Here is a 26,705-nt window from a genome sequence, read left to right as displayed (position 1 = left end):
TGTCTGTGGGTTTTGCATTCTAATGCAAGCTCCCCCTTTTCTCTCTCTCCCACAGCTAGCAGCCAGCAAGGCCACAGGTGAGGTAGGCTTTGCATACGACACAACAGACCTCTGGACAGAAATGCAGATTTGAAGTTTATATACCCATTTATACAAGCTCAGCATAGGACGGAAGGTTCACAGTGTCAACACTCCAGTGGATCCTGCTCCCATTAGGTTTCTTGGGGGATGAGCAAGGATTCTTATCAAAAGCAAGTCAAGCCTCTTGTTGTGTCTCTCTCAGGCCCAGTTTCAAGACCGCCCTGCAAACAGGAGGCGTCTTGGTCACATCGCCTCCAGAAAGGGGAATGAGGGAAGAAGAAAAATATACTTCCCCTTCCAGAAGAACCTCCAGCTATTCAGTTTCTGTGGCAACACATCACTTGTACTTGACCGTCTCTTTGGTGATGCAAAGGACCATTCTCCCAAACAAAGAGATTGTGACATCCAAGTTAAGTTTGTCAAGGCCATTGAACCTCTTTTTACCACCAGAGTCACAGGGTTCTTGGTAGGGGATATTTAATCTAACACATTTAATTACAGTACAAACAGCTGCCAGTCCCATGGGCGTAGCTGGGATTTATGTTAGAAGGGGACAGGACACCCACCTGCCAGCATCCTCTAGTCTATCTGGCTCTATCTAGCAGATTCAGAATGAAATGTCTCAACAACAGTTGTTTTAAATTACACTTGTACCTTGGATCCCAAACACCTTGGTACTTGGACGTTTTGGCTCCCGAACACCACAAACCCGAAAGTGAGTGTTCCGGTTTGTGAACGTTATTTGGAACGTCCGATGGGGCTTCCATGGCTTCTGATTGGCTGCAGGAGCTTCCTGCAGCCAATCAGAAGCCGCACTTTGGTTTTGGAAGTCAAACAGATTCCATTCGACTTCCATGGTACAACTGTACTCCCCAAGTGTCCAGAAAAATCTTTCTACAATTTCTACTTTTAGTTAAGTATTTTCTTTATTTAGTTGATGGGGGGTGCCCCCCTGACTACTCCTATGTCCCACAGAAACCAGCTGTTCCTGTGGTTTTTCTGCCATGGTATATGAGGCCTCTGAATTAAGAAGGCAGGGCAGGATGGATCCCTTGGCCGGAGGAGACTGTGGTCAAGGATGGCTAACTTGACCAAAAAGCAGAGAAGGCCCCCCGCTTTGTTCTGTGCCTCACAAAAGGAGATGTTGGTACTTCCTTAGAAAGTTTCGCACAGCTGGACGGAATCTGATTTGTGCTAGCAGCACCCATCAAAGTCCAGCCCTGGCAGCTGCTTGCAATGGGAATATGGGAAGAACAGGTAAAAGTGGCAGACATTATGGACTGTCTGACCTGGAATAAGGCACTTTTCTGCATCCCCTGCTTTTTTGGGGGGTGGGGGGAATCACAATCTGCTTCTGCAGAAGAATTGCTTCTTATGCTGTGAAAGTAGCTGTGAAAATCCCTGGATTGTATGCTTTATATTAAGTGAGTGGTTGGAAGCGAAATCTCCTCCCAATTACTCATACATCTGCTGATTGAGCCACATGTATTCTCTTTCAAGGAGGGATATTTTGGATGGTGAGGTGCTGGCTCCCTCTGGTGGCGAAGAAAATTAATGTTGGCAGAGGGACGATGTGGGCTTAAATATGTGGGGGGCTAAAACACACCTTGAACTTTTTATATTTTGAGCAGGTGGGAAGGGGCACAGGGAAGAAATAATTTAATTTTAAACAGGTCTTAAAGCCTCAATTTGAGGGGGGCTGATTGGTAAATTTTAATTGTACATTATGCTGGTAATGTGCACTTTGAATACTTTAAATATATTTTGGAATTCATGGATTTGTATTTTTAAATGGTTGCGAACCACTTTTGGAGGCATTTGTGCTTAAAAAGTCTATTTAAAAAGTATTTTGCATTTATATGGCACTTTCAAATGTTCAAAGCGTTTCACATCCAATACCTTGCTTCCATCACTTGCTGTCCATCTCTATTTTCCCTGTATTACAGAAAGGAAGGCTGAGGCTGCAAGGTGGGAGGGGTGGATTGGCCCAGGCCACTTGGTGCTGTCACAGCTAAGGAAAGACTTTGAACCAGGCACTTTCCTGATTTGCCTCCCAGTGTCTTACCCAGTATGTGATGCCAGCGCTGGGCAAATAGAAGCAGATAAGCTGGAAACATGAAATTGTCTTTGGGTGGTGGTAGGGAAATGTGGAGCTAACCTGCCCAGAAAGCAGCTTGGGTGGTGGGGGGTACCATTACCAGCCAAGCCCACACAAGACAGTGGTTTCAGGATGAAATAAAAAAATTTAAGGTCTTGTATAATAAATGTTCATAAATGTACCAAGCAAACACGTACATAAATATATAAACCACATGTCGGAAGCAGCACAGGAAAACAGCCCTGAAACCATTTTGACTCCCAAATTGACCTCAAATATTTCTCTGCAAGGTCGAAGGAAATGGAAAAGGCTCCCCATTTTCTTTTCATTCACAAATCCTGTCTTAAGGGTATGTCTGTGTATGAATAGGGTGAGCCTGTGACCTGGATCAGGAACTAAGTATTTGTCATTACAAAAGACTAGCCAGGCTCCCCAGGGTATCCAATCAAGTGACCATTAACAGGTCTGCCAGACAGGAGACAAGCAACACACTCAGATTTCTGTTGTAGACTGCCCTTTCTGTGATGTAGGTATGATGTATCTGGGGGTGGTCTTGGACTCCAGGGCAGGCAATTTAAAATGTCTATATAAGGGCAGGCACACCTTTGTTCTGGGTCCTCCTTTCTCCTGCGTGTGAGGGGAGCACCCTGTTGCAACAGCTCAATAAAGATCAGGTTTATGAGCTGCTTTGCTTCTCAATATTCTCTGGCTGGCCTCTGTTATTTTCTCCAACCGATGGAGAACCTACAAAGGACTCTGTAAGGGCTCTTGTGTCCCCCAGAAGGGAATAAGGGCAGATTTTTGTTTATTACAAGGATTACACTCACTGAGCAAGAATCTCTTGTTTATTAACTTAAAATGAGGGCAGCTATGTCTGTCAAACACTGGTAGAGGAGGAGGAGGAGGAGGAAGAAAGGTTGTCCCGGCTCGCCCCTAGGCAGCTCCTGCTTTCCAGGCCTCAACAAACAGACACTGCCCTCCTCCTCCTCCTCCTCCTCCTCCTCCTCCTCCTCTGGCATTTCTTCATTCCTTTTGCCAGTCCAAGCCTGCCTGGGATAGCAGCTAGCAGCTGGAATCATCGCCTGCCCCTTGGAGGAGCGCTTCCTGGAAGAAGGAAGGGGGATATTTTCTCTCCCAGGAAAGGATAGGAAGTATGGGGCATGTGGTACCAAGTTGATGGATCTCTTCTCGACTACTCTTTGACGGTGGTGGAAATGCAGCCTACTCCAGGAAACCAGGGGGCAGGGGCTTCTCAAAATCTGCTCAAGAAATGGGTAAAATGTGCTTGATGTGCTGCTGGCCCTGCAGGCATCATAAAGCAGATTTTGAGACACAGAGAGCAGGGCCTTAGAGTGGCAATATTGGGTGTGTGTGTGTGCGCATGCTCAAATGAGCCAAGCATGTATGTGTGAGCTGGGAGTGTCTTCTGTGGCACTGCAAGGAATTCTGGGGCAGGTTGCGCTATGCAGCTGGCAAAAGCATCCTGAGCCAGCCCAACTGCTCTTCCTCACCCTGAACTGAACATGTTCTTCTGCCCCGTAGGAGCCTGCTCAGCTGAGCTTTCCCCATTGTTCTTTCCCATTGCAATGGTGACTCTGCAGGAGACGTTCCCTTCTCCTCCTCCTTGCATACAGTTGCAAGAGAGAAGAGAGAGGGCCAGAACCCAGGTGTGTGTGTGTGTGTTTGTGTTTGTGTGCGTAGAGGGATCCAGATTGGGACCACAGCAGGGAACAAAGTGTTCAAGCCCCCTCTCCTCCCCATGCTGACCTCCCTCCCAATCCAGACAACTGCCTTTCACGCTGGCTATTTCGGAAAGAATGGTCTTTTTATTCAATGGCAAACTACATGATTAACCACAATGTGTAGTTTGGCCCATTCAAACACAGAGGACGGGTTGATTCGCAAAGTATCCCTAGGACAGCAGTTATCAAAAGCATTTCTAAGGACCACTTGAAAATGGCTGGGGGTCTTGGTGAACTATTCCACAAATGTTTTCTTCCACAAATCAAATTGCCTACTTAACTCACGCATAACTTGCAGCCTTAACATCTCAGTCCAGGATGGCCCAGGGATGCTGCTCAAAAGTGCTCCTTGAAGAACTGGAAGTTGAATTGCTCGCAATGAGCTTTGATGACCTTGGCAAGAGCTGGAGAGCCGCAGAAGAAGACATGGACCTTCCCTTTCTTTTCTTTCGCTAGTTTCTGAAAGAGCTGGGGGTACCGGGAAGAGATGCAAGACAGAAATCTAACAACTCTCTTTTCAAGATTCAGAAGAAGGTGCTGGCCTTGCCTTGGGCTCCCCGATACATCTCGAATGCATTTTTTTTAAAAAAATAAAATTGCATTTTTATTCTGCCCTTCCTCCAAAGGTTCTGCCCACACCCATTTTATTTTCACAACAAGCTCTGTGGGGTCAGTTAGGCTGAGGCTGCCTGGCCCAAGGGAACCCACTGAGCAGGCTGAAATACTGACCTAGAATCTGTTCTTAAAAACCAGCTCACACCATAGTCACAAGGATGCTTAGGAATCGGTCTTCCCAGCCTCGTCCCATTCAGCTGTTTTGGTGTTAGGGACTGGTGGGAGCTGCAGCTCAAATATGTACATGGGGCACCGGGGTTTTTTTGGTGGGGGGGAAGCTGTTGTAAATGATGTTAAAAGTAGCTTTGTGACGTCTACCTTGTTCCAATCTGGGCGCCCCGGCTGGGTTCTTGTCTTGAGGCCCGTGATGGAGTCTTTCTTCTCCTTTTTGGCTAGGAGATCTAGCGCCATCTGCAGGCCGATAGCCTTCATGTCATTCTTGCCAAGCGCAGAGGTCATGTACAAGTGCATTTCCAAGAAGCGGTCTGCACATCAGAAGGAACATGGAAAGATATCTGAAGTGGGGGGTTGGGAGTTCAGGGGTTGGTGACCCTCACCTCAACCCACCAGCTGCATAGGAACAGAGGAAACTGCTTTATATGGCCTGAGAGCCTTGGGTCCATCTAGCTCAGTATTGTCTACACTGACTGGCAGCAGTGGCTCTCCAGGGCTTCAGGAAACCTCTCCCAGCCCTACCTGGAGATGCCACCAGGGACTGCAAAGCAGGGGCTCTTCTACTGAGCTATAGCCCCTTCCCATCTTTGGCCCTCATGAGATGTGGCTCTACACAGGCATGGCAACATATATGTGCATATAGCTCCTCCACATAAGAGGTGGGCGAGGTCCTGGTAATAATAATAATAATAATAATAATAATAATAATAATAATAATAATAATAAATTAATTAATTAATTACCCCACCCATCTGGCTGGGTTTCCCCAGCCACCCTGGGCAGCTCCCAACAGAATATTTAAAACACGATAAAACATCAAACATTAAAAACTTCCCTAAACAGGGCTGCCTTCAGATGTCTTCTAAAAGGCAGGTAGTTGTTTAATTTCCTTGACATCTGGTGGGAGGGCGTTCCACAGGGCGGGTGCCACTACTGAGAAGGCCCTCCGCCAGGTTCCCTGTAATCTCACTTCTTGCAGTGAGGGAACTGCCAGAAGGCCCTCAGAGCTGGACCTCAGTGTCCGGGCTGAACAATGGGGATGGAGACGCTCCTGCTGAGCCGAGGCCCTTTAGGGCTTTAAAGGTCAGCACCAACACTTTGAATTGTGCTTGGCCCATATAACATTGGTCTTTCAGGACCGATGTTATATGGTCTCGGCGGCCACTCCCAGTCACCAGTCTAGCTGCCGCGTTCCAGATTAACTGTTGTTTCTGGGTCACCTTCAAAGGTAGCCCCACGTAGAGCGCATTGCAGTAGTCCAAGCAGGAGATAACTAGAGCATGCACCACTCTGGTTGGCCCAGGATCTTACCGCATGTGGAGAAGTTCTGCGCTGGTACATTGGTACACACACAGAGCGCCACCTTCTCATGCATGCTGAACATGCTGGTGGCATGGCTGCCAGGAGCATTGGTGGTGGCAGGCAGCGGGCATACCTTGTGCAGCCCCCGCCCCAATGATCCATCACGCATTTCTTTGAAATCATATTGAGAGGTCAACTGAAACATGGTATTTTGCATGTGTGGGTTTTTTTAAGCCTGGATGTTAGAATGGAGAAATTCTGTGTTTTGAGCCAGTTCAGGTTTTCTAGCACCCCACTAATAGAAGGTGTGTGTGTGTGTGTGTGTGTGTGAGAGAGAGAGAGAGAGAGAGAGAGGGAGGGAGGGAGGGAGGGAGGGAGGGAGGGAGGGAGGGAGAGATAAAGGGTGCTTGGGAGGGTAGAATGGTTCATGTGTGAATTCAGTCCAGTTTTCCCATCATTCTGGTTCATCCTCTTGAGGATGGTGTTCAGTTTGGGTCACGGTTAAAGAAAGACAAGGACAAAAATTGGTCACCTACTGCTAGGGTCTTCTTCAGCCTGATTGATTTCCAGCTGGGTCAGCAGGCTTACAAACCATTCAAATGATTTTTGGTCTCTGTTGATCCAGATAAAGTCAACCTAAAGGCAAGAAGGTTTTACTTACTGCTACTGCTGTTCATTGTTTTTGTAGCAAAAAATTGCTTTTCTGCACAAACGTCCAAGCCACAGCTGAGGACGTCACCTCACCTTCAGGAGTTTCATGTTTTCCTGGCTAGAAGAGGTTTGCTTTCGCATACGGTGTCTAGAAAGAAAGAAAGAAAAATTATAGGGTATATTTTGAGGTGAGCAGAGAATCGCCAGCCTTTCTTAGCAGCTGGCATTAACAAATACAACCAGGAACGGCTGTTGCTTATTACTTGGAAAGTTCAATGGTGGTTTTTTAAAAGTTGCGTGTATTGGTTTACAAGAAGTAGACAAGGATTCAAATCATACTGCCTTTTTGACAGTAGACCAGGGGTGGGAAACCTCAGGCTGGGAAAGGAGAGGGTTTGGGGTGGGATGCAGACCTCCAAGAACCAAAGGTTGATCTTTCTATTTGTCCATGAAGATTCTCAGTAAGCCACACTTCCTCCCCAGAGGTACACTTCCTGAATGTTTAGGGAAGGCTGGAACGTGTCCTTGACCTGCGATAATCCCTCTTGCTTACCTGGATGAAGACTGTAGAGATGCATCATCTGTGGTGACCTCTGGCTTTTTTGTGGCTGGAATTTAGTCTGCTGTACAAAGGTACAGGGACTGTGTACACAGGGACTGTCCCTGTGTAGGGACGCAGGTGACGCTGTGGGTAAAACCTCAGCGCCTAGGACCAGTGGCGTGCAGGGGGGCTGGCCGCACCGGGCGCAACACCTGGGGTTAGGGCAAATCCACAGGTTAGGGGGCGCAAATCCACGGGTTAGGGGGTGCAAATTACTTGCCTTGCCCCGGGTCCTGACAACCCACGCTACGCCACTGCCTAGGACTTGCCGATCGCATGGTTGGTGGTTCGAATCCCTGCGGCGGGGTGCGCTCCTGTTGTTCGGTCCCAGCGCCTGCCAACCTAGCAGTTCGAAAGCACTCCCGTGTGCAAGTAGATAAATAGGGACCGCTTACCAGCGGGAAGGTAAACGGCGTTTCCGTGTGCGGCTCTGGCTCGCCAGAGCAGCGATGTCACGCTGGCCACGTGACCCGGAAGTGTCTCCGGACAGCGCTGGCCCCCGGCCTCTTGAGTGAGATGGGTGCACAACCCTAGAGTCTGTCAAGACCGGCCCGTACGGGCAGGGGTACCTTTACTTACAAAGGTACAGACACACCCGCTTTTGCCCTGACCCTCAGGAGGTACCCATGCGAGAATATAGCTCTCAGACTGAAAAGGTTTCCTCACCCTTGCAGAAGATGTTGATCAAATAAAAGATTGCACATTCTAAAACTAGTTTTGGAAAGGGGGGGGGAATGCAGGTTCTGCAACTTTGACAAAAGAATTTATTCTAATCTGCAGCAGACCAACCTGAACATGATGCTTTGCAAAATGGAGGCAAAGGGTGTAATCCCAATTCCTGCTCCTATCAGAACGGCATGCTCTGATGTGAAGATCCTTCGAGTGGGAGTCCCATAAGGACCGTCGATGTAACACTAGGGAGATAACGGCACAACACTGATTTGATCCTGTTCGTGGTGAATCTGGCTTGTTACGTTACGATTTGTCCTCAGGGACCGCAGAGGAGTTAACTAAGCTTTCAGTGAACAATCTTCATAGTGATAAGGAAGAATTCACAACTGTGGGAGTTCAGAACCCTGGCCTGCATTTGGGCCTGGCTTGCCTAGGGATTCACTCCCCCTGCCATTGCCGCTAGCTGCCACTGTCCCTCCCTTCTGGGACACCTCTTTGTGGCCATCGCTTTTCCTGTTGGTTGCTGTCTTGCTGCCAACTTTTCTCTTGGAAGTGCTTCTTCCCTGCATGATCCCAGCCCATCAGGGATTGTGTAACGAATATGATGTCACCGCAGCACCAGATATAGCCTATTTAGATTTGGCTACGTTACAGAACGGAGGGCAAGCATAGCTTTTGCTTTCCTCTCACTCTGAGAGAGAGAGATTTAAACTGCATCAAAAGTGAGGGGACATCTTTTTAAGAGGGGGAACGTTGTCCCAAAGCCCTCTCCCACATTTAGCTTAGCATCACCTGACACACGCTAAGACAAACTGTGGTGTTGGAGGTGCTAATATGCTTCTGTCTCTGCCCAGGGCACATTCCCACCTCTTTTTTCTTCAAGTGCCTGCTTGCCCCTTTATTAAGCCTTACAAAATTTGACTTCTGTACTCAGCTACTTGATACACCCCGAGCTTTCTCCTGATACCTGGTTGCTCCCTCCTGCACCCCCCCCCCCATGTCTCTGGGGAAGGGATGCTTCTAAACTCTGTACAGAACCTGGCCTGCTTGTGGGCGCTCAAGGCATTTCATAGAGCAGCAACAGATCTTACCTTGATGTTACAGAGTCTCTGATTCTCACTAAGCCTGCCAGGAATCTGTTAACAAATATGTTCTTGTTAGCAAAAGGTCCACCATATCCCATTAGAAAAAAGAGCCCTATGTAGGGGTGGAAATAAGGAAACACACACACACACACACACACACACACACACACACACATATATATATATATATATGCAGGTTTTGGTGTCCTCGGGTGTCTTCCCGTGTAAAAGTTGGGGTGTCTAGGCGACGTTTCGACGAGGTCTCACTCGTCATCTTCAGGCTGGTGCTTTCGGCTTCTTGTTACTGGAACAGAGCAGGATCTCAGTGTTTGAGTTCCTATAAATACTGTTGAGGAGGTGTGGTGTATAGCCTCCAATGTTCTGGGCCGAGAGGAAGTTCCCAGGCTAGTGTGCCTTTTCTTCTTTTGTTCCTTAATTGCTTGAGGGATATCTTGAGTGATTTCTTGAGTGATATCCTGAGTACCACTTAGGTGGGTCATTAGGTGTGGATTAGTTGCTAAAGCCTTTGTGTCTTGACCTCTTGAACTTTGTGAAGAGTTTTTCTGAGAAGATGGCTGTACTGCACTTAGTTGTGCTCTGGCTTGGCTTCGTGTATAGGGGCGAGCTGTGGTTTTGTGGCCTGTGCCAGCCAGATCTGTGTAGGGATTGCAGGGGGGTGCAGCATCCGGAGGTGCCACCATGGTTTGGCTACTGGATGGTGTCTGTAATTTATCTGTGGAGAGGGTCTGGGTTTGGGTCTGGTGTGGTTGATTGGTGGTGGCGTTCTGTGTGCCTCTGGATCTGGTGTCAGTTTTTGTGGGGAGGGCTAATTTCCAGATGTCTGGCAAGCGGGATGTGTCGTCACGCTTGTTCATGTTGTGAGGGTGTTTCTCTATCTCGATCCCAGAGGCTATTGGAGGCTATACACCACACCTCCTCAACAGTATTTATAGGAACTCAAACACTGAGATCCTGCTCTGTTCCAGTAACAAGAAGCCGAAAGCACCAGCCTGAAGATGACGAGTGAGACCTCGTCGAAACGTCGCCTAGACACCCCAACTTTTACACGGGAAGACACCCGAGGACACCAAAACCTGCATTCCTATACCCGTGAAAATCTACGAAAGCAAATATATATATATATATATATATATATACAGAAAAAACACACCAACAATATACCCTGCCAGTTCACAGTGCTGATGTTCCCTAATGACTGTGCAAGTTTCCTTAAGAGGGCAATTTACCTGCAAGTCTGAAACCAGCACTCTGCAAGGAGAGATGAAAGAAGTTGAACTTTTTTCATTTAGAAACTGTGAGTTTAGTGGCCCCAATCTGGTGGAACGCTCTGTCACAAGAGACTAGGGCCCTGCGGGATTTGACATCTTTCTGCAGGGCCTGCAAGACAGAGCTGTTCCACCAGGCCTTTGGCCAAGGCACAGTCTGACCCCCTCCTTTGGTAATCCTCATAGAACTCTAGCCCAATGGTTGCCATTAATTTGATTTTGAATTGATTTTTGAATGCTGTGTTACTTTTATTGTTGTTAGTCGCTCTGAGCCCGGCTTCAGCTGGGGAGGGCGGAATATAAATAAAATTATTATTATTATTATTATTATTATTATTATTATTATTATTATTATTATTTAGATGCTGGCCTGGAAACACAGGGGAACTGGTGAAAATTTTCATGTCTGTCTTAGGAGTCTGTTTGCTTCTGCTCTGTTCTCCTTGCACATTTGTCAAGATTCAAGAAAGCGCCTATGCCTCCTGTAGCCTCACTGCTGAAGGAAACTAAACCCTTCCGCACAGCCTCTGGATTCTTTGCCATATAGCAAGAGCTGAAGTATGCCTTTCTGTGGGGGAGAGGGGCAGATCTATCAAGGATGGAATGTACACATATTTGCCAGGAGAAGCCAGACCTTTCCTCTTCTGGGTTGTGTGTTCCCCTCCTTGCACTGGCTGGCTGTTCCGACACTCGCAGTCTCCCAGCTGGGATGCCTGATGGGCATGTAAGATAAGATCTCAACCATCTCATCAGAACTGCTGGCCACAGGCTGGTCCAGGTCAGAGGAGCCAAAGAGACATTTCTGGAACAAAAGTTCATGGTGAGCTGCAGGATCTGACCTGCGGCCCTCTTGGCCTTGGCCTTGCTTCAGCTCTGTGTTGCTGTCCACAAGTTGACAAGGGCTGGGTGAGTCAGTGATGGGTTGTGCTCAGTATTCTGCCCACACAGATTGTAATCCCCCTCCCCACAAAAGACCTTGCTCCATACGGAAATGATTTCTCTATGCAATGAATATCCAAGCATGCCCAGAGCCTCAGCTTTGCCTCTACCCCTAACCCTAACCCATAACCTCCCAGTACTGTGTGCATCCAGTGCAATGCCAAAGAATTTAACTTAGAATAAACCCATTAAGATTTTTTTAAATGCCATAGAGGACCCCACAATCATGCTTACTGAGTTGTTGTTGTTTTAATTGCAAACCTGCACCCATTTCTGGGACCTGTTTTTCTTCTTTGCCTTTGCCTTTCTGTCCAGCCATTCGGACCTGTGGTCATGACACTCCTGTTGATTCCAGAAGTATTCATATAGCCTGTTGGTCCACTGTCCCAGGGACCGTATATGCAGCCAGATGGTCCCTTTGGAGAGAAAGCAGAAGGTTACCCAGTGTGGAATACAAGCATCCTTAGCCGTCCTCGTTAAGCTGAGCCAGGAGCCAGGAGGTAACCCACCTCATAGCAAGAAGCGGATCAAGGCCACCTTTCCCAAATTAAGAGGCAGGACCTCACCACTTACTTAGAGCAGCCTCAGGGATGAGGTGTCAAGGTTTGGGTGGGCTGGAGACACCAGGAAAGGGATTATACCTGAAACATCCTGAGCCTGATCTGAGCTTTGCAAGCCTTTTGGAATATTGCAAACTTGATTTTGAAAAAAGGAGGAACAGGACCAATGTTAATTTCATAGCACATACAAACCAATGAGAATATCAAGCCTGGGGTACAAGAAGGGGATTAGGGAGAGAAGTGAGTTTATGAATATTTCTGCAAAGAGAGATCTATCGCAGCATTGATATGGGTTGCTTCAGTAGATCTGTACAGCCCTGAGTTGCTGCTCTGGGACAATAGCATGGCCTCTTTCTTCTTGGCATGACAGACAGTGGGACCAGATGAATTACATATCAAGGTTTTTACACCCTTTATGCCATCCTTCGCCAACCTGATACCCTCCATATATTTTTGACTATAGCTTCTGGCAGTGCTGGTTGGGACTGATAGGAGGACTTTGCATAAGTGCTGATTTTAACCTATAAAGCCTTAAATGGCTCAGGACCGCAATACCTCAAGGACCACCTCTTTCCATATGACCCTAAGATGATCTTCTGAGGGCCTCCTTCATGTGCTGCCTCCTTGAGAGGTCCGGAGGGTGGCAACACGAGAATGGGCCTTCCTGCAGTGGCTCCCCATCTGTGGAATGCTCTCCCCAGGGAAGTTCGCCTTCATTATACACCTTTCGGCGCCAGGCAAAAACATTCCTTTTCAACTGGGCACTTGGTTGATCCGATTTACATCCTATGCCCTTTAAAAATGTGGGGGTTTTGTGTGTGTGGAAGGGTACTGGGTTGCTGTTTTTATTTTTATTAGGTATTGTGTGGTTTTATATCTTGATTTTATTCTGTGAACCGCTCTGAGACCCCCAGGTATAGGGCAGTATATAAATTCAATAACTAATAATAAGAAGAACACAAGAATAGCCTGGCTGCTGGATCAAGCTGGTTGGTCAATCTAGTCCAATCCTTTGTCCTCACAGTGGCCAATCAGGTGCCTCAATGGGAAACAAGCATGCAGCACCTGAGTGCAACCGTTCCCACGACACCTGCAGGGCACCAGGTTGGTTTGTGCTGTTTGATGCCCTTTCCAGCTGGCTTGGGATCTACCTGGTTGCTCCGGAGCACTGCTGATGGTGAATGGATGCCATTCATACTTGGCTATGACTGGGATATTCAGGTACACGTAGTCACCAGGTTTGTAGTGGAAAAATGGAGGTCTCTTGATCACCAGATGAGTCACCTGGATCCAAAAGAACAAGATGGGGCACATGTGAAGAGGGGAAATGCCGTCACTAAGGCAACATCTTGTTTGCATATGACCTGGAAGCACAATGCCCAGCTCAGAGGAGGCTTCCAGATGGTCACTATTCAGCGGGTTGGGATTCTGTTGCATGCCAGCAAATTCAGGTTGCACAATGAGGCTGCGCATGTTCTATGCATTCCAAGTGCATGACTCCCCCTCAGAGAATCCTGGGAGCTGTAGTTTGTAAAGGGTGCTGGGAATGGTAGCTCAGTGAGGAGTAAACTGCAATTGCCAGGATTCTCTGGGAGAAGTCATGTGCTTTAAATGTATGGTACGCATACAGCCTTACAGTGGATTTGGCGCTCTTGCACAGCAAATCCATTTAAAAATAATTCTATTCAGAATGATTGTTATTATGAGGAACAATTGAGGGAGTTAGGCATGTTTAGCCTGGAGAAGAGAAGGATGAGAGGTGATATGAGTGCCGTCTTCAAATATCTGAACAGGCATTCACATGAAAGATGGAGCGAGCTTGTTTTCTCCTGCTCTACAAGGTACAACCTGACCATAAATGAGATTCTGATTAAACCTTGGAAATAACTTTCGGATGGTAATAGCTGTTTGACAGTAAAATGTACTACCTTGGAAGGTGGTGAACTCTCCTTCATTTGAGGATTTTAAACAGAGGGTGAATGGCCACCTGTCAGGGATTCTTTAGCTGTGATTCCTGCTTTGCAGAGGGTTGGACTAGATGACCCTTGGAGTCCATTCCAACTCTGCAATTCAAGGGTGCTATGAATTTCTGGGGTAAGGAAATTGATTAAAAATGCATGGAAAACTCTGGGATTGACACAACATCCTATAACCTCCCTGCAACAAATCAGAATGCTTTGTAAGCTTGGGGAATTCAAATCAGATGCTCAAGCCACCTCACTTCCACTTCTACTCTTTTCGGAAAATTAGGTATTTTCACACATTTCCCCTTTTAATTCATCATTGTTTGGGAAGCAAACCTTTGAGGGCAAGAGGTTGATTTCCACTATGTACAGTCCTCCAACGTGTGACATGGCAACACCGAAGATCTTCTCTAAGAGGAAAAGAAATCCAGGCACCACAAACCACTTCCAAAAATTAGGACCGTGGACAATTAGCAAAGCCCAAATGAAGATGTAAGAAAGGTGAGTCCAGTAGAAGACCTGCTGGTGACAAAGAAAAGTGTCTTACTTACTTGCTTACTCAAGAGAGCAAGGAGGTGTTTTGAACGATTAAGGGCTTGTCTACACTTCTCCTTGTCCCACCACTTTCCCCCAGGAAAACCCGCTGTGTACCGCTGAATCAGTTCAAATGTCAATCGTTTTTTGTTTTTGTTTTTGTGGATTGAATTTTCCACTGGACAAGTGGAAATGTGGATGAGCCCGAAGTTAAAATGGGATGAGGAGCACATCGATAATTTAAAATAAGCAAAGCTCAAAAGAGATCACTGACACTTGGGAGTTACTTGACTTGCAAGGCAAATGACGTAAGCAACAGGAAGGAGGAGGAAGTCAAGCACATCACCTCAAAATGGCCACCCTTGCGGACGAAAGTACTAGAGCACACCAGCATAAGGGCGATGAGGAGCTGCAGCATGAGGCCTGTGAGGGAGGCAGTTCCATAAATCCAGCCAATCTCAGGCCGGGTGGTGAAGAGGTATTCCCAAAGCTGATAAGTGCCTTTGATCTGAGACATTCTCACTACAGGGGAGAGAGAAAGACCTCCACTAAGAGAATTCAAGTCGTGCAGTATAACGGCATTCTGTACATTTCCAAGCACAATTCAGTGTTGGTGCTGGCCTTTAAAGCGCTAAACGGCCTCGGTCCAGTATATCTGAAGGAGCGTCTCCACCCTCATTGTTCTGCCCATTATTCTACCCAGACACTGAGGTCCGGTGCCGAGGGCCTTCTGGCGGTTCCCTCACTGCGAGAAGCCAAGTTACAGGGAACCAGGCAGAGGGCCTTCTCGGTAGTGGCACCCGGCCTGTGGAACACCCTCCCACCCGATTTCAAAGAGAACAACTACCAGACTTTTAGAAGACATCTGAAGGCTGCCCTGTTTAGGGAAGCTTTTAATGTTTGATGCATTGCTGTATTTTCATATTTTGTTGGAAGCCACCCAGAGTGGCTGGGGAAGCCCAGCCAGATGTGCGGGGTATAAATAATAAATTATTATATTATATCATTATGATATGAACCATGAAGCTCTAAGACAGCCTTTGTTAACCTTGTATCATCCAGATGAGAGTTGGACTACAACTCCCATAACCCCCTGGAATGTTGGAGCAGACAGTATGTCTGTTTGTGTAGGCAGGGAATGTAGGGGGTGCACACACTTTCTTCAAGCAGATAGCACTTTTTGTTTGTGAACATCCTGATCCATTCCGCCCACATCAAGGCATGTGAGCAAGGAGCAAGGTGTTGGAGAAGGACCAGAGCATCTATCTTTTAGACCTTTAAACAATTCAATTTTAAACAACTGTCCAGATATGCACTAAAGCACATTTTTATTTAAATGCTATGGCCCAGTTGCTTAAAAAACTTTAAACAGATGTTTCAAAGAGTTTAGAGCAACTTGGAAGATTGGAGTGGGTGAACGAGACGATAAAATGGGACCATCCAAAAATGCCAGACCAGGCAGCCTTTAGAAACAACACACAATGATACATTAATCTATGCAAAAAAAAAAAAAAAAACCCCACACCTTTCTGATTTACGCACTATTGCGTGTGAATATTTCAGTTTTCAAAAACAGGTGTTTTAGTGCAAATTAAAATCCTAATTAAGTGGGGGGAAAGCAACATGCTGATAAAATGACACCATGGGCAAAGGCAGTAGTTCACGTTTGCCTATGTGGATATGCATGGCAATAGGCATTGCTGCACATGTAAAAACCACACTCCTTTTTAAAAAGGGGGGGGGGGAGAGATTAGTGCTAAGTCATTTACACCTGTGGAGATTGTGCTATTGGACTTTTTAAAAAAGTCAGTTTTTCTGTAGCCTAAAAAAAGATGCAAGCACCATAGGGAAAACACAGGAACAGCCTATGGGTGGCTAAAATTATTGTTCCCCTTATGTCCTTATGGTGGAAGTGGAAAGTCCACAGAGCCCCCCCCCCCCGCTGCCGCCGCCGCCCCAGGCCTACCTGTTACTTAAAAGGAGGCATGGTAGGTTTGAAAGGCTGCATAAAAATATTTAAAATAAATAATTAGAAAACTGTTACTTACCAAAGTTGGCCACATGGGCCCCTGTGTGAAGCGCTGTCAGAACCGCCACTGCATAGCCCATGAGCTGGTGCAGAATGACATTCTGGTCTAGAGGCAGAAGTCTGGCTACCCAGGTAGCCCGTAACCAGGTCAAACATCGGCGCAACATTAGCACCTTCAAGGGGTGAGAAAATAGCTGTAGAAGTTAGTTGAAGGGCCACATGTTTGCACCAGGCATGCTTCTAAAAGGACAGTGCTCCACAAGCATATGAAATGGATTTATACTGAGTCAAAAGTTTAGTCCTTCTAGCTCAGGCTTCCTCAACTTTGGCCCTCCAGATGTTTTTGGCCTACAGCTCCCATGATCCCTAGCTAGCAGGCCCAGTGGTCAGGGATGATGGGAATTGTAGTCTTGAAACATCTAGAGGGCCGAGGTTGAGGAAGCCTGTTCTAGCTGTATAGCCTGACTGGTTGGGGCTCTTTGCAGAATCAGGGATACTGCTTGCAGGGCTTTTTTTTCTAGAAAAAGAGGTGACAGAACTTGTTGAGCTTCTTTTAGGGGAGCACCCACCACACTACCGCCACCCTACGCCACACCAGTTGCCGTGCCACCCCCGCATACAGCCTCCATCGCGCAACACAGAGTGTTATGCCAAAGTGCCGCAAAGCTTCAGAGCTGATAGGTAAAGGGACCCCTGACCATTAGGTCCAGTCGTGACCAACTCTGGGGTTGCAGCACTCATCTCGCTTTACTGGCCGAGGGAGCCGGCGTACAGCTTCCGGGTCATGTGGCCAGCATGACTAAGCCGCTTCTGGCGAAACCAGAGCAGCGCACGGAAATGCCGTTTACCTTCCCGCCAGAGTGGTACCTATTTATCTACTTGCACTTTGACGTGCTTTCGAACTGCTAGGTTGGCAGGAGCAGGGACCGAACAACAGGAGCTCACCCAGTTGCGGGGATTCGAACCGCCGACCTTCTGATCGGCAAGCTGTAGTCTCTGTGGTTTATCCCACAGCGCCACCCGCGTCCCTAATCACAGAGGTGATACAACATACCAAAGAGGTGACGAAAGTTCTGGTGAGTTCCGGCTGAAAAACAAAGCCCATGTGCTTTCCCAGCCAGTTAAAGATGCCAGGGAATTGAATCTATGCATGCAAAGCTTGTGTTCTACTTCTTGGCTATGAGCGTCTTCCAGAGCCTGGACAAAATCAAGGATGGCTGCCAAGGATGCTTGTGAATTGGGCATTGTCAGGCACAGAATGCTGGACTAGGCAAATCTATTTATTTCAAACATTCAAAGCACACCTAAGCAGCAACAGGCGAGATTTGACGACAGAAATCAACAAGGGGTCCTGCAACAAAGTGCTCCTTTCCACAGTTCTGGTGGTGGTGGTATGGAATGGAGTATCATGATGACTGAGCCAGCCATGCCCTTCTCCAAGACACTCCATTGCACTCCCAAACCTTTTCTTTTTTTGTTTTTCCAACTAACACTCAACTTATTGAGTATCTTCAGTCTTCAATGGGTTAAAAAAATATTTTAAAGACTTATTGTACTTTTGTAAACCTTGAGGTTCTCCCCAGCATGGCCAATATAGGCTTCCTGTTTCTCAGTAGCCCTACTGTGGCTCAGATCTTGCAGGTGCTCACCACCTGAGTTACTTATTGGAGGCCATGGGTTTTTATTAGCCTTAGAGGAGCAGCATAGAATACAAACAGAAAGAATTAACTTGTTCTTGCACTGTCTTTTCGCCGGATCTCTGCTCTGACCTACCATGGCCACTTCTGTACGCTTAACACATTCACTACATAATGAATACATCGCGTTACTCACCACTATAAATGCACAGTTGAAGTTCAGGCACTGACCGCAACCTTTGGCCAACATGATCCAGGGGCCAGAGTCAACATGCTTCAAGGCTGCAAAGGTGAAGAGGATGATGTTCACGCACAGGTAGCTGCCCAGGAAGAGAAGCTTGCTCCTGTTGTTATGCCAATAGGCTGGGCGCAGGTAGCGTGGCGCGTGGCTCTTCCTGAGAGCAGTGGGGGGCTTTAACCAGCTTGCAGCACTGCGAGAGGGGAGAGAGAGGCCCAGAGAGAAGAGACCATGAAGCATGTTAGATGATAAAAATAAATAAATAAACAACAACAACAACAACAACAACAACAATCTATTTATACCCTGCCCATCTGATTGGGTTTCCCCAGCCACTCTGGGCGGCTCCCAATAGAATATTAAAAACACAATAAATACATCAAACATTAAAAACCTTCCTAAACAGAGCTGCCTTCAGATGTTTTCTAAAAGTCAGGTAGTTGTTTATTTCCTTAACATCTGATAGCAAGTTGTTCCACAGGGCAGGTGCCACTACCAAGAAGGCCCTCTCCCTGGTTTTAGGGGGTGAAACTTAATTTTTGCAAATTTCTTCAGCGAGCGGTCTTAAAAATATGGTTTGGGGTGTGAGGAATACGAATCTGCTATTATTGATGTGACTGGACAACTTGCAGCTTGGTAAGTCTACGTCTGATGAATAAGCACATAAACTGCTTTCTGAAAACTAAATAATTTTAAGCCTGCCTTCTGAAAATGTCAGGTAATGCTTAATAATAATATAATACTATTGAATAATACTAATACTAATACTAATAATATATAACATATCTGCAAGTACTTGGTAATCTTTTTTTTAAAAGGCTTCTGTGCAATTTTTCACACATCTTACTTACCAAGCAAGACTGAATTATATTGATTTAAGCAAAACATCTTTTGAGTTCCCAAGTTATTTTTGGAATTTGAAAGCTGGAAAATTCTACACGCCCTAATGAAGCATACACCTTCCAGCTTAGCCATACTCAGCAGTTCACAGAAGTTTCAGGAGAGCATCTCTCCCCGATGCACAGATCATACTGCAAACAGTTGCTCTTTTAATCGCTCACTAGAACGTCAGCCTTGCTTTCAACCCATGAATGCAAATAGAGCTCTCAGGACTCTATAAGCCACAAGTGAAACTTTAATTGAACTGAGTTTTCTTTCTTTCTTTCTTTTTTGGAGGGGGCCTCTTAGGTTTTCTTTGTAAATATTTTTCAGTTTCTACAAACCTTGGGGTTCTCAGTAGACCTGTTTGGGCTACATAGCTTGCATAACCCTGAGCTCATCAGCAGTAAGCTGAACTGTGGCTTACTGGAAACAAGATTATGTGGGCTGACTTGAAGAATGGCCAGTGGGTGGATGTTTCTGCCTTGGGTGAGGCAATATGTATTCAAATACTGGAGCATGATAGCTCGGGGGTCTGGCTTCTGTCAACAGCATGTGCTTCTAGCCTCAGTGATCACACAGAGCCACCTGCTGGTTCACTCGAGTACCAGAGGACTGTTATCACATATGGAAAGATTTCAGAAGATGCAGGATCTGCTCAATGGACCCTCTTGCTGCAGGCTGTCGTGTCTCTTTTAGACTAGAGAAGCCAGTGTGTGATGCCCAAGGATCGCTTAACAAGTAAAGCACCGAACTGGACAGCAGACCCCAGATTTGGCATGACTTAGTCCAGGTTCTCAAAGCAATGAAAAGTCCACTGGACTTTGTCTAAGCCCTGTGGAATTCTCAAATAAAGCAATAGGTAAAGATTGGTTCTGCCTTGGCTCCTCTCTGGAACTGACATTCTTCGCTTCCAGATGTAGGCTTTATTGTATTTCAGACAGATATTTCAGATTCAGCTTTTCCATGTGTGTGATTGGTTGGCTCGCGAGCTTCCACACATTCCTATTTCTTTAACCGTGACGTTCACTGCTGTTTTGTCATTTGCCATCCACAGAACGGAAGATGGTAGGACATGCTCTACAGGGAGCTGGCTTCAGGCACCAGGTCCATTGGCAGACCAACTCTGTGTTACAAAGATGTCTGCAAATGTGACATGAAAGCTGGCAACATCAACGCTGCCTTGTGGGTATCCTTTGCGGACGACTGCAGTGCCTGGAAGACAGATCATGCATCCTCAGCAGTGACCAGAGGAGGAATGACTGCTGGGAGGAGCGCAGAGAGAAGAAATGCCACGGTGCATCTGCAGCAGCAAAACCCAGATGCCTTCATCTGCCCCAGTTGCAACAAAACATGTCTCTCCCATATTGGTCTCTATAGCCACAGGACTGCCATGTTCCAGTGCAGCCCAGCCGGGGTTGGGGCCCAGTTGCCTTAAGCAGGATTGCAGGTGTATTGCAGTCTGGACAAACCAAGGTCAAGCAGTTTAGGTCCAAAATATGATCCAGGGGCCAGGTCAGGCAGCAGTCTAACATTTAGCATGACAGGGAGTTTAGGCATGGTATAAAGAGAAGGAACTAGACTCAGAAGCAAGGAGCCAGAGACCTGTGTTGCTTCAAGCAACTGGAAGGCTCAAGAAGGCTCAACCTTACATACTTTGGCATCCTAGACATCACCCTGGCAGCTACTTCTGGTACTGAATGAGTTTCAGGGATGCCTTACAAGAGATTCCTAACCCACACTGGGCCCATAGATGCGTGCTATGCCATTGCACTTTGGCTTGGAAATGGAGCTTTTGGTGCTGGCATTCTGCTCTTACAGCTCCAGCAGGTATCAATCAGAGGACCCCTAGAGGGGAACCTGCCTGCTCCTCAAGGTCATTGACCTGTGGGGTGTCTGGTTTGTCTTCCGATGACTCCACATCTGGCACCAGGTCATGGATAGGCATGACACTGCTTTGGAAAAAGAAACTGACACGGAGGCTATTGCTCAGAGTGGCGATTCATTGCTAATTTCCCTCTGGCTCTCTCTCAGGAGCCAACAACAAAACAGGCTGAACCTGCAAGGACAAAACACTCAAATCGTGATGCTGAGAATCCATGATAAATGGGACTTGCTTATGAGTAAGCAAAGGACCCGTCTTGGCCACAGGAGAGGTTACTGCTAGGTAATATGGCGCTATACTAAGTTTTAATTTTGGTTCTGGTTAATTGCAGAAAAGCAACACCCCAGCAGCGCTAGAGGGCTCCAACATGGAAGCAGCTAGAGACAAAGATACAGCCCTTCTCTTTTTCCAAAGGGAGTTTTCTCCTTCCGACCACTGATCCTTTGTGAATTCCAGAGGGACAGCTGCTCTAGTTTTTCCCCTGCAACCGAATCAGCGAGAGAGACTTGGGGCACCTTTAAAAGATGGGAACCGATTTATCGCGGCATCTTTTCACTGGGCAGAACCCACAGCCAAGCACATCTGACGAAACAGGCTCTCATCCATGAAAGCTTCTGCGGGAATAAATGCGTTAATCTTTAGGGTGCCACAAGATGCTTTGGCTGTTTTTCATCTGCTAAGGAAACCGAAGTCCTCTCTGCCCCAGTGTTGCAAGCCGCAGCAGATTTCCGCCGCAATGACAGCTGACAGCAGCAGCAGCAGGCTCAAGAGTTCCAATTACGCGGAGCTGAAACATAGCAGGGGACTGCAGCTCATCCCCAAGAGAATGCAGGCAGCTGCGGCTGAGGGAAAAGGGTGCAACTTTCCTTCAAAGAGGTTCCCAGAGCGAGTTTCTTCGCCTAGGAAGCAAGCAGGGGTGGGTAATTATTTCTAAACCCCAGGTGCTGCTGGCAAGAACATTTCAAGGTGTCAAAGGGGAAAATATTTCTTAGGCTGCCTATGAAAATGGCCTGTCTAGGCTGAGTCAATGGTTCAAAGCAGCCTTCCCCAACATGGTGCCCTCCAGCTGCTTGCAGCTGCAACTCTCATGAGCCCCAGACACCCAGCCTGCAGAGATGGCAACTGAAACCTGACACCACCACCTTCTTTCTGCTTCTGTTTCTGCTGCAGGTATTTCCCAGGCTCTTTGGCCCAAGCTTTTGCTCTGATTGGTTCACAACTTTCTAAAACTAGAGAAATTAAGAAAAGCGAGGCATGTCAGGCCCTGCCCCAGCATAATTTTAGGCAGGTGGTAAAAAAAAGAGTTCCTGTTTTAAGAAGGCCTTCCTTCAATAACATTTTTCTCTTTCTCTTATTTCTCTTTGATGCTTTTTTGCGATGGCTGTTTTGGAATTTGTTACAGTAGTTTTGGTGTTTTGTGTTACTGTTTTAATCTCATGCTGGGTGTTTTAACGGGGATTCTTATATATGTCAATATCATTGTGTTGGCTGGATTTGTTACCGACCTTGAGTTTCTTTTGAAAATTAGGCGGGATGTAAATAAAAAATAAAATAAAATAAAATTGTTGGTTTGATGGGATGGATCCTCCTGTAAGTGGCAGAAAGAATTGTAAGACGGAACTGAGGATGAAGGAGCCCCGGTGCTCCCTTACTGCCGCTGGAGGACAGTGAAGTAGCATTTTCAGGGGGTAATTTGGGGTTACAGGATACAGAGGGGGTTAGGACAGTCTTCCCCAACCTGGTGCTCTCCAGCTGTTTTAATGCCACAACTCCCATGGACCCCAGCCAGCATGACTGTATGATGCTGGGAGTGGTGGGAATTGTCCAAAACATCTGGAGGGCATTAGGTGGGTTGAGAAAAGTTGGATTAGGAGGTGGGAGAGGAAATACCTTATGGTTAAGTTCTCCATGACCTCTGGGAAGCGCTCCAGTTCCTCCCTGAGCTCCTCAAAGGTGATGGACCCACTGTTGTCAGAGTCAGCCGACTCGAAAAGGGCTAACGTGAGGTCATCTAACTTCTTCTCTGGCAAAGATATTGAACTCTCCTTCAGGCATGACTCCAAGACCGTGCGCAATTCTTCGGGTTCAATGGACCCACTGCCTACAGTGGAAGAGCATCTCCAGTCGGCATCAAATAAATTAATCTGCAACAGGCCAGATTTAAGGCAGTTGGAGCCTCTAGGTTGGATTACCGCAACACAGGCCCATGCAGAGCTTGTCTGAGGCCCAGAGAGGCATGGGGTGTTCTCGTTTTTCTTGCTTCCCTTTCCTTCCTGTTGCTGCCTGTTCACCTGTTGTTTCCAGGTGTGCAAGGAGAAGCAGTGGTGTGAATGGGCAGTAGTGACAAAGGCAAGCCCAACGACGACAAACTCACACACACAAATATGAAATCACTTCTAACTAGAATATTCTTGCCTCTAAAAAAAACCCTGAGGACTTTTTCATAACCATTTTTTAATGCACTGAAGAAACAACCAACACAATGGATTTGGACATGCTGGGCTAGCCTTGTAAATGCTCCAACATATTTCATAGCCCACGATTTGATAAAATTTCTGAAGACTTATTTCAGGATACAGTGAGATGTAATCAAGTTATGCTGGCACTAAAACAGAAATAAAGTTCTGCACCAAAATAAAAGCTACATTTATGCCTGTTACAAAAACATTACTGATCTGATAAGAAAACATTGCTGTAGTCGTTTACCATTCCATGTGAATGGACCAAGACAGGAGCATTGGTAGTTATTGCCCTAAAGTGCCAATGCTGAGCAGAACAATGATCTTGTTTTGACAAAATGCAAGTGAACAAGGGTGCTGTTTTGGAATTTTACCGTCCACATCATAAACTTGGAAGAGGAACCGGAGTTTGTCTGTTTCACTTCCATGTACCAGCAGCTTCAAGGCCTCCAGCAGCTCGTCCAAACTGATGGTGCCGCTTCCATCCAAGTCAAACAAAGCAAAGAAACGCTCAGCGAAAAAGGACTATAGGAGAGGGCGAAAATGTTTGCAAAGTCAACTGGGAGGGCGGGGGGTTAATCCACGAGTGGAAATCAGACACACACACCCTCCAATTTCTCTCTAGTCTTTATTTAGACCTTGCTTCAATATTATGGCAATAGAAGCAATTGAGTACTTGAAATATTTGTGAACTGGGGACTTTCAGATAAAGGGAGATCTGGCTGGTTATTAAAAATAGGTTCTGAAAAACGGGCCCCCCACTCTGACCTAGCCCCAAATCCCCCAATCTTCAACATTTCCTTACTTATTCAGTCCCTACTGATGCCAGCATTCTCCCCCCGCCCTGCAATGAGGTTTTCTGCCTACCCTTCATTCTCTGCCATTCTTTACATGTACTGCTGATTTTGCTCTTCAGCACCCTCCTTCTCTGCCCAGGACCTCCTGGTCTCCATCAGCCTCCCTTCTTCTGCACACCATTCCCAATTAAGCATCTCCAGGTACGCATGCACAAATCTATATGCACAAATTCCCTCCCAAAGAAGGGGCGAAGCCAAATATCTTCATAATATTTCCTCACACAGGGGCCGTTCTAAGCAAAAACATCGTTGCATTGTCACAATCCTCAGCCCAATTGGGTTTCCTACCCCATTTGACAAAACTTGCCTCCTTCACCTTGAGAGCAGCTTTGAATTCTTCCAGGTCGATCTCTTTATCTTCCCCGGCGATACTTTCAAACTGTTTGGCTACCCACTCGAGCCACTTTGTGTCATCATCTAAGTTCATGTTGCTAAGAAATTGGAAACCAGCAGGACCTTTAATTTTTTTTAATATGCAGTCAACTTTGGGCTGATGGTTAAGATTTCTGATCTGAACTTTGCATTGTAAAAGATAGTTTTCGTAATGTGAAGGAACCATCTCAGGTGTGGTGGAACATGTTAGTTAAAGGGGACAGTCACTCAGTGTTTTGTGAGCAATTAGATATTGCACCCTAGTCACAGCAAAGAGCTCAAGATTTTATTGCCAGAAAGTATAGTAGGCAGAAAATATGAATGGCATCCACACACCGGTAAAAGCAGAATAGTAAACTAAACAAACTCTGAAATCTGCTTTGAGGGGAGTTATGGCCCTTCATTTGTACCTGGAGTGCTTTCCTGGAAGTCATACCTATCTCAAGACACTGAGAAGATTGCGTCTCCTTTTACCAGGTTGATGACTTTCATCAAGAGAGGTGGAGAGAGTGGGATCCTGCTTGTTCTCATTGGCCTATTCACACCTTTTGATACACTGACCACAGTATGTTTCTGGAGTGGCTCTGGGATGTGGAGGTTGGGGGCACTGTATTGCAGTGGTTCTTCTCCTAACTTCAAGGCAGTTTCCCCCCCAGAAAGCTGTTATGAGGGGCTATTGCTTAGTGCCATGGGAATTGTCCTATGGGCTGCACTCTCTTGGAAGGAGCAGGCCAGTAGGATGCTGATATCCCTAGATGCAACATTGTCACTGGTGGGTCAGGTGCCCTTGGTGGCTTATTTGCAGCTCTGCCTGGCTTGCCATCTACGTCCCCTTTTGGACAGCAATTATTTGGCCATGGTACTCCATGCTCTGGTAGGTTACAGACTGAATTATTGGGATGTGCTCTATGTGGGGCTGCCCTTGAAGGTGACTCAGAAACTTCAACTGAGCCAAAATGCAGCCACCAATCAATTCCATTTAGAACACATGTAATTTCTGTTCCAAAAAAGCTGCACTAGTTCCTTGGCTCAGGTCAGGTTGCTCACATGAGTGCTTAAAGCCCCATGGACTTAAAAGTGGATGCCACATTTGGTGAACTTCACAAGCCTTCCCTTACAGATCTGAACTCTTTTGTTACTTTCAGTGACAGTGACGCTAGTGCCAAATCATCACACTATTTGGTGCCTTATCTGTGAGCGACTAAACAAACACACAATCTTCTTGCTTGGCACTGTGATAGCTAATAGAAGCAGCTGTATTATTACCTATTGCATAGATTTGAGCCAACCAATTTGGTTAAACCTCTGCCTGTTTGTTTACGTATCAAGAGTCTCATCTCATGACAATTTTTTCTTCTGCATTATCCTCAGCTTGAGATTGGCTATTTATTGCTGCATTATATTTAAAATGCAGCTGATTGTGATGACACCTGTCTTTTCTTTACATTAATTAAAGTACCTAACCTTTGCAAGATTGGATCATGTCCACACAACCTGAGTCATGCTGTGCCTTTATTTTCTAGCTGTCAGAAGCACACAGGAAAATATGTCCCATTCATGTCACAGCCTTTTTACTCATCTTTGAACAGAATCCTGCTTGTAAAGCAACAGATGATGGGTGAGCTTGTGACACCAAAGTTGGAGGTGGGTTGCTATGGGAATGTCAAAACCAGGTAACAGCAAGGAAGCTACTTATATTTTTCTCTTTTTGATGCAGAAAAGATGCTATAATGTGTGAGAGAGCTAAGCTGCCTGTTTTGGAAGGTAAAGCCCAGCCTGAAGGAAAAATTGTATATGTATATGTGTATTTTACTTAACCAGATTAGGAGCCGCCAGTGGTATAATATGGCAAGTGTTGATTTGTCGTGGCATGAGAGAAGCAGGTTTACTGTCATGAAATGCACTGAGTAGTCAGTCTGGGCCTCAATGTAACCTACCTTGAAAGATTGCTGTGGCTATAAGAATTATAGCTCTGTGCACACTGAAAAACACTGCAGAAATATGTGCACACATTCACCCTTAGCTGCTCTCATTTTGTCAGACTG

General features: G+C 46.4%; 1 protein-coding gene across 1 annotated transcript; it reads right to left on the bottom strand.

Moving 5' to 3' along the window:
• Window positions 1–3,985: 3,985 nt before the first annotated feature.
• NOX5 (NADPH oxidase 5) lies at window positions 3,986–24,973 on the bottom strand. The gene is made up of 17 exons (XM_077919066.1): window positions 24,605–24,973; window positions 23,806–23,956; window positions 22,863–23,073; window positions 18,167–18,401; window positions 16,353–16,506; window positions 14,651–14,826; window positions 14,107–14,289; window positions 12,958–13,090; window positions 11,514–11,662; window positions 10,998–11,109; window positions 10,927–10,951; window positions 9,028–9,055; window positions 8,054–8,178; window positions 6,757–6,811; window positions 6,549–6,648; window positions 4,855–5,021; window positions 3,986–4,389 (listed from the first exon to the last, which is right to left on the bottom strand). The coding sequence occupies exons 1-17, from the start codon at window positions 24,845–24,847 to the stop codon at window positions 4,258–4,260; spliced, it is 2,379 nt and encodes a 792-aa protein (XP_077775192.1). The 5' UTR covers window positions 24,848–24,973; the 3' UTR covers window positions 3,986–4,257.
• Window positions 24,974–26,705: the final 1,732 nt, after the last annotated feature.

This window comes from Podarcis muralis, chromosome 14 (assembly GCF_964188315.1).
Source record: "Podarcis muralis chromosome 14, rPodMur119.hap1.1, whole genome shotgun sequence".
Classification (NCBI taxonomy): domain Eukaryota; kingdom Metazoa; phylum Chordata; class Lepidosauria; order Squamata; family Lacertidae; genus Podarcis; species Podarcis muralis.
The sequence above is the reverse complement of the archived record's forward strand: the minus strand, read 5'-3'. Positions and strand labels throughout refer to the sequence as shown.

Bases quoted from the DNA above. Each gene is read 5' to 3' on its own strand.
- NOX5 (XM_077919066.1), bottom strand. From the start codon at position 24,847: ATGGTTCCTTCACATTACGAAAACTATCTTTTACAATGCAAAGTTCAG. The intron at 9,056-10,926 runs GCAAATATGTGT...TGGCAGGCTTAG, and splicing joins GAAAGGTCTGGCTTCTCCTG to TGAGAATCAGAGACTCTGTA. The intron at 6,649-6,756 runs GTGAGGTGACGT...TCTTGCCTTTAG, and splicing joins AAAACATGAAACTCCTGAAG to GTTGACTTTATCTGGATCAA.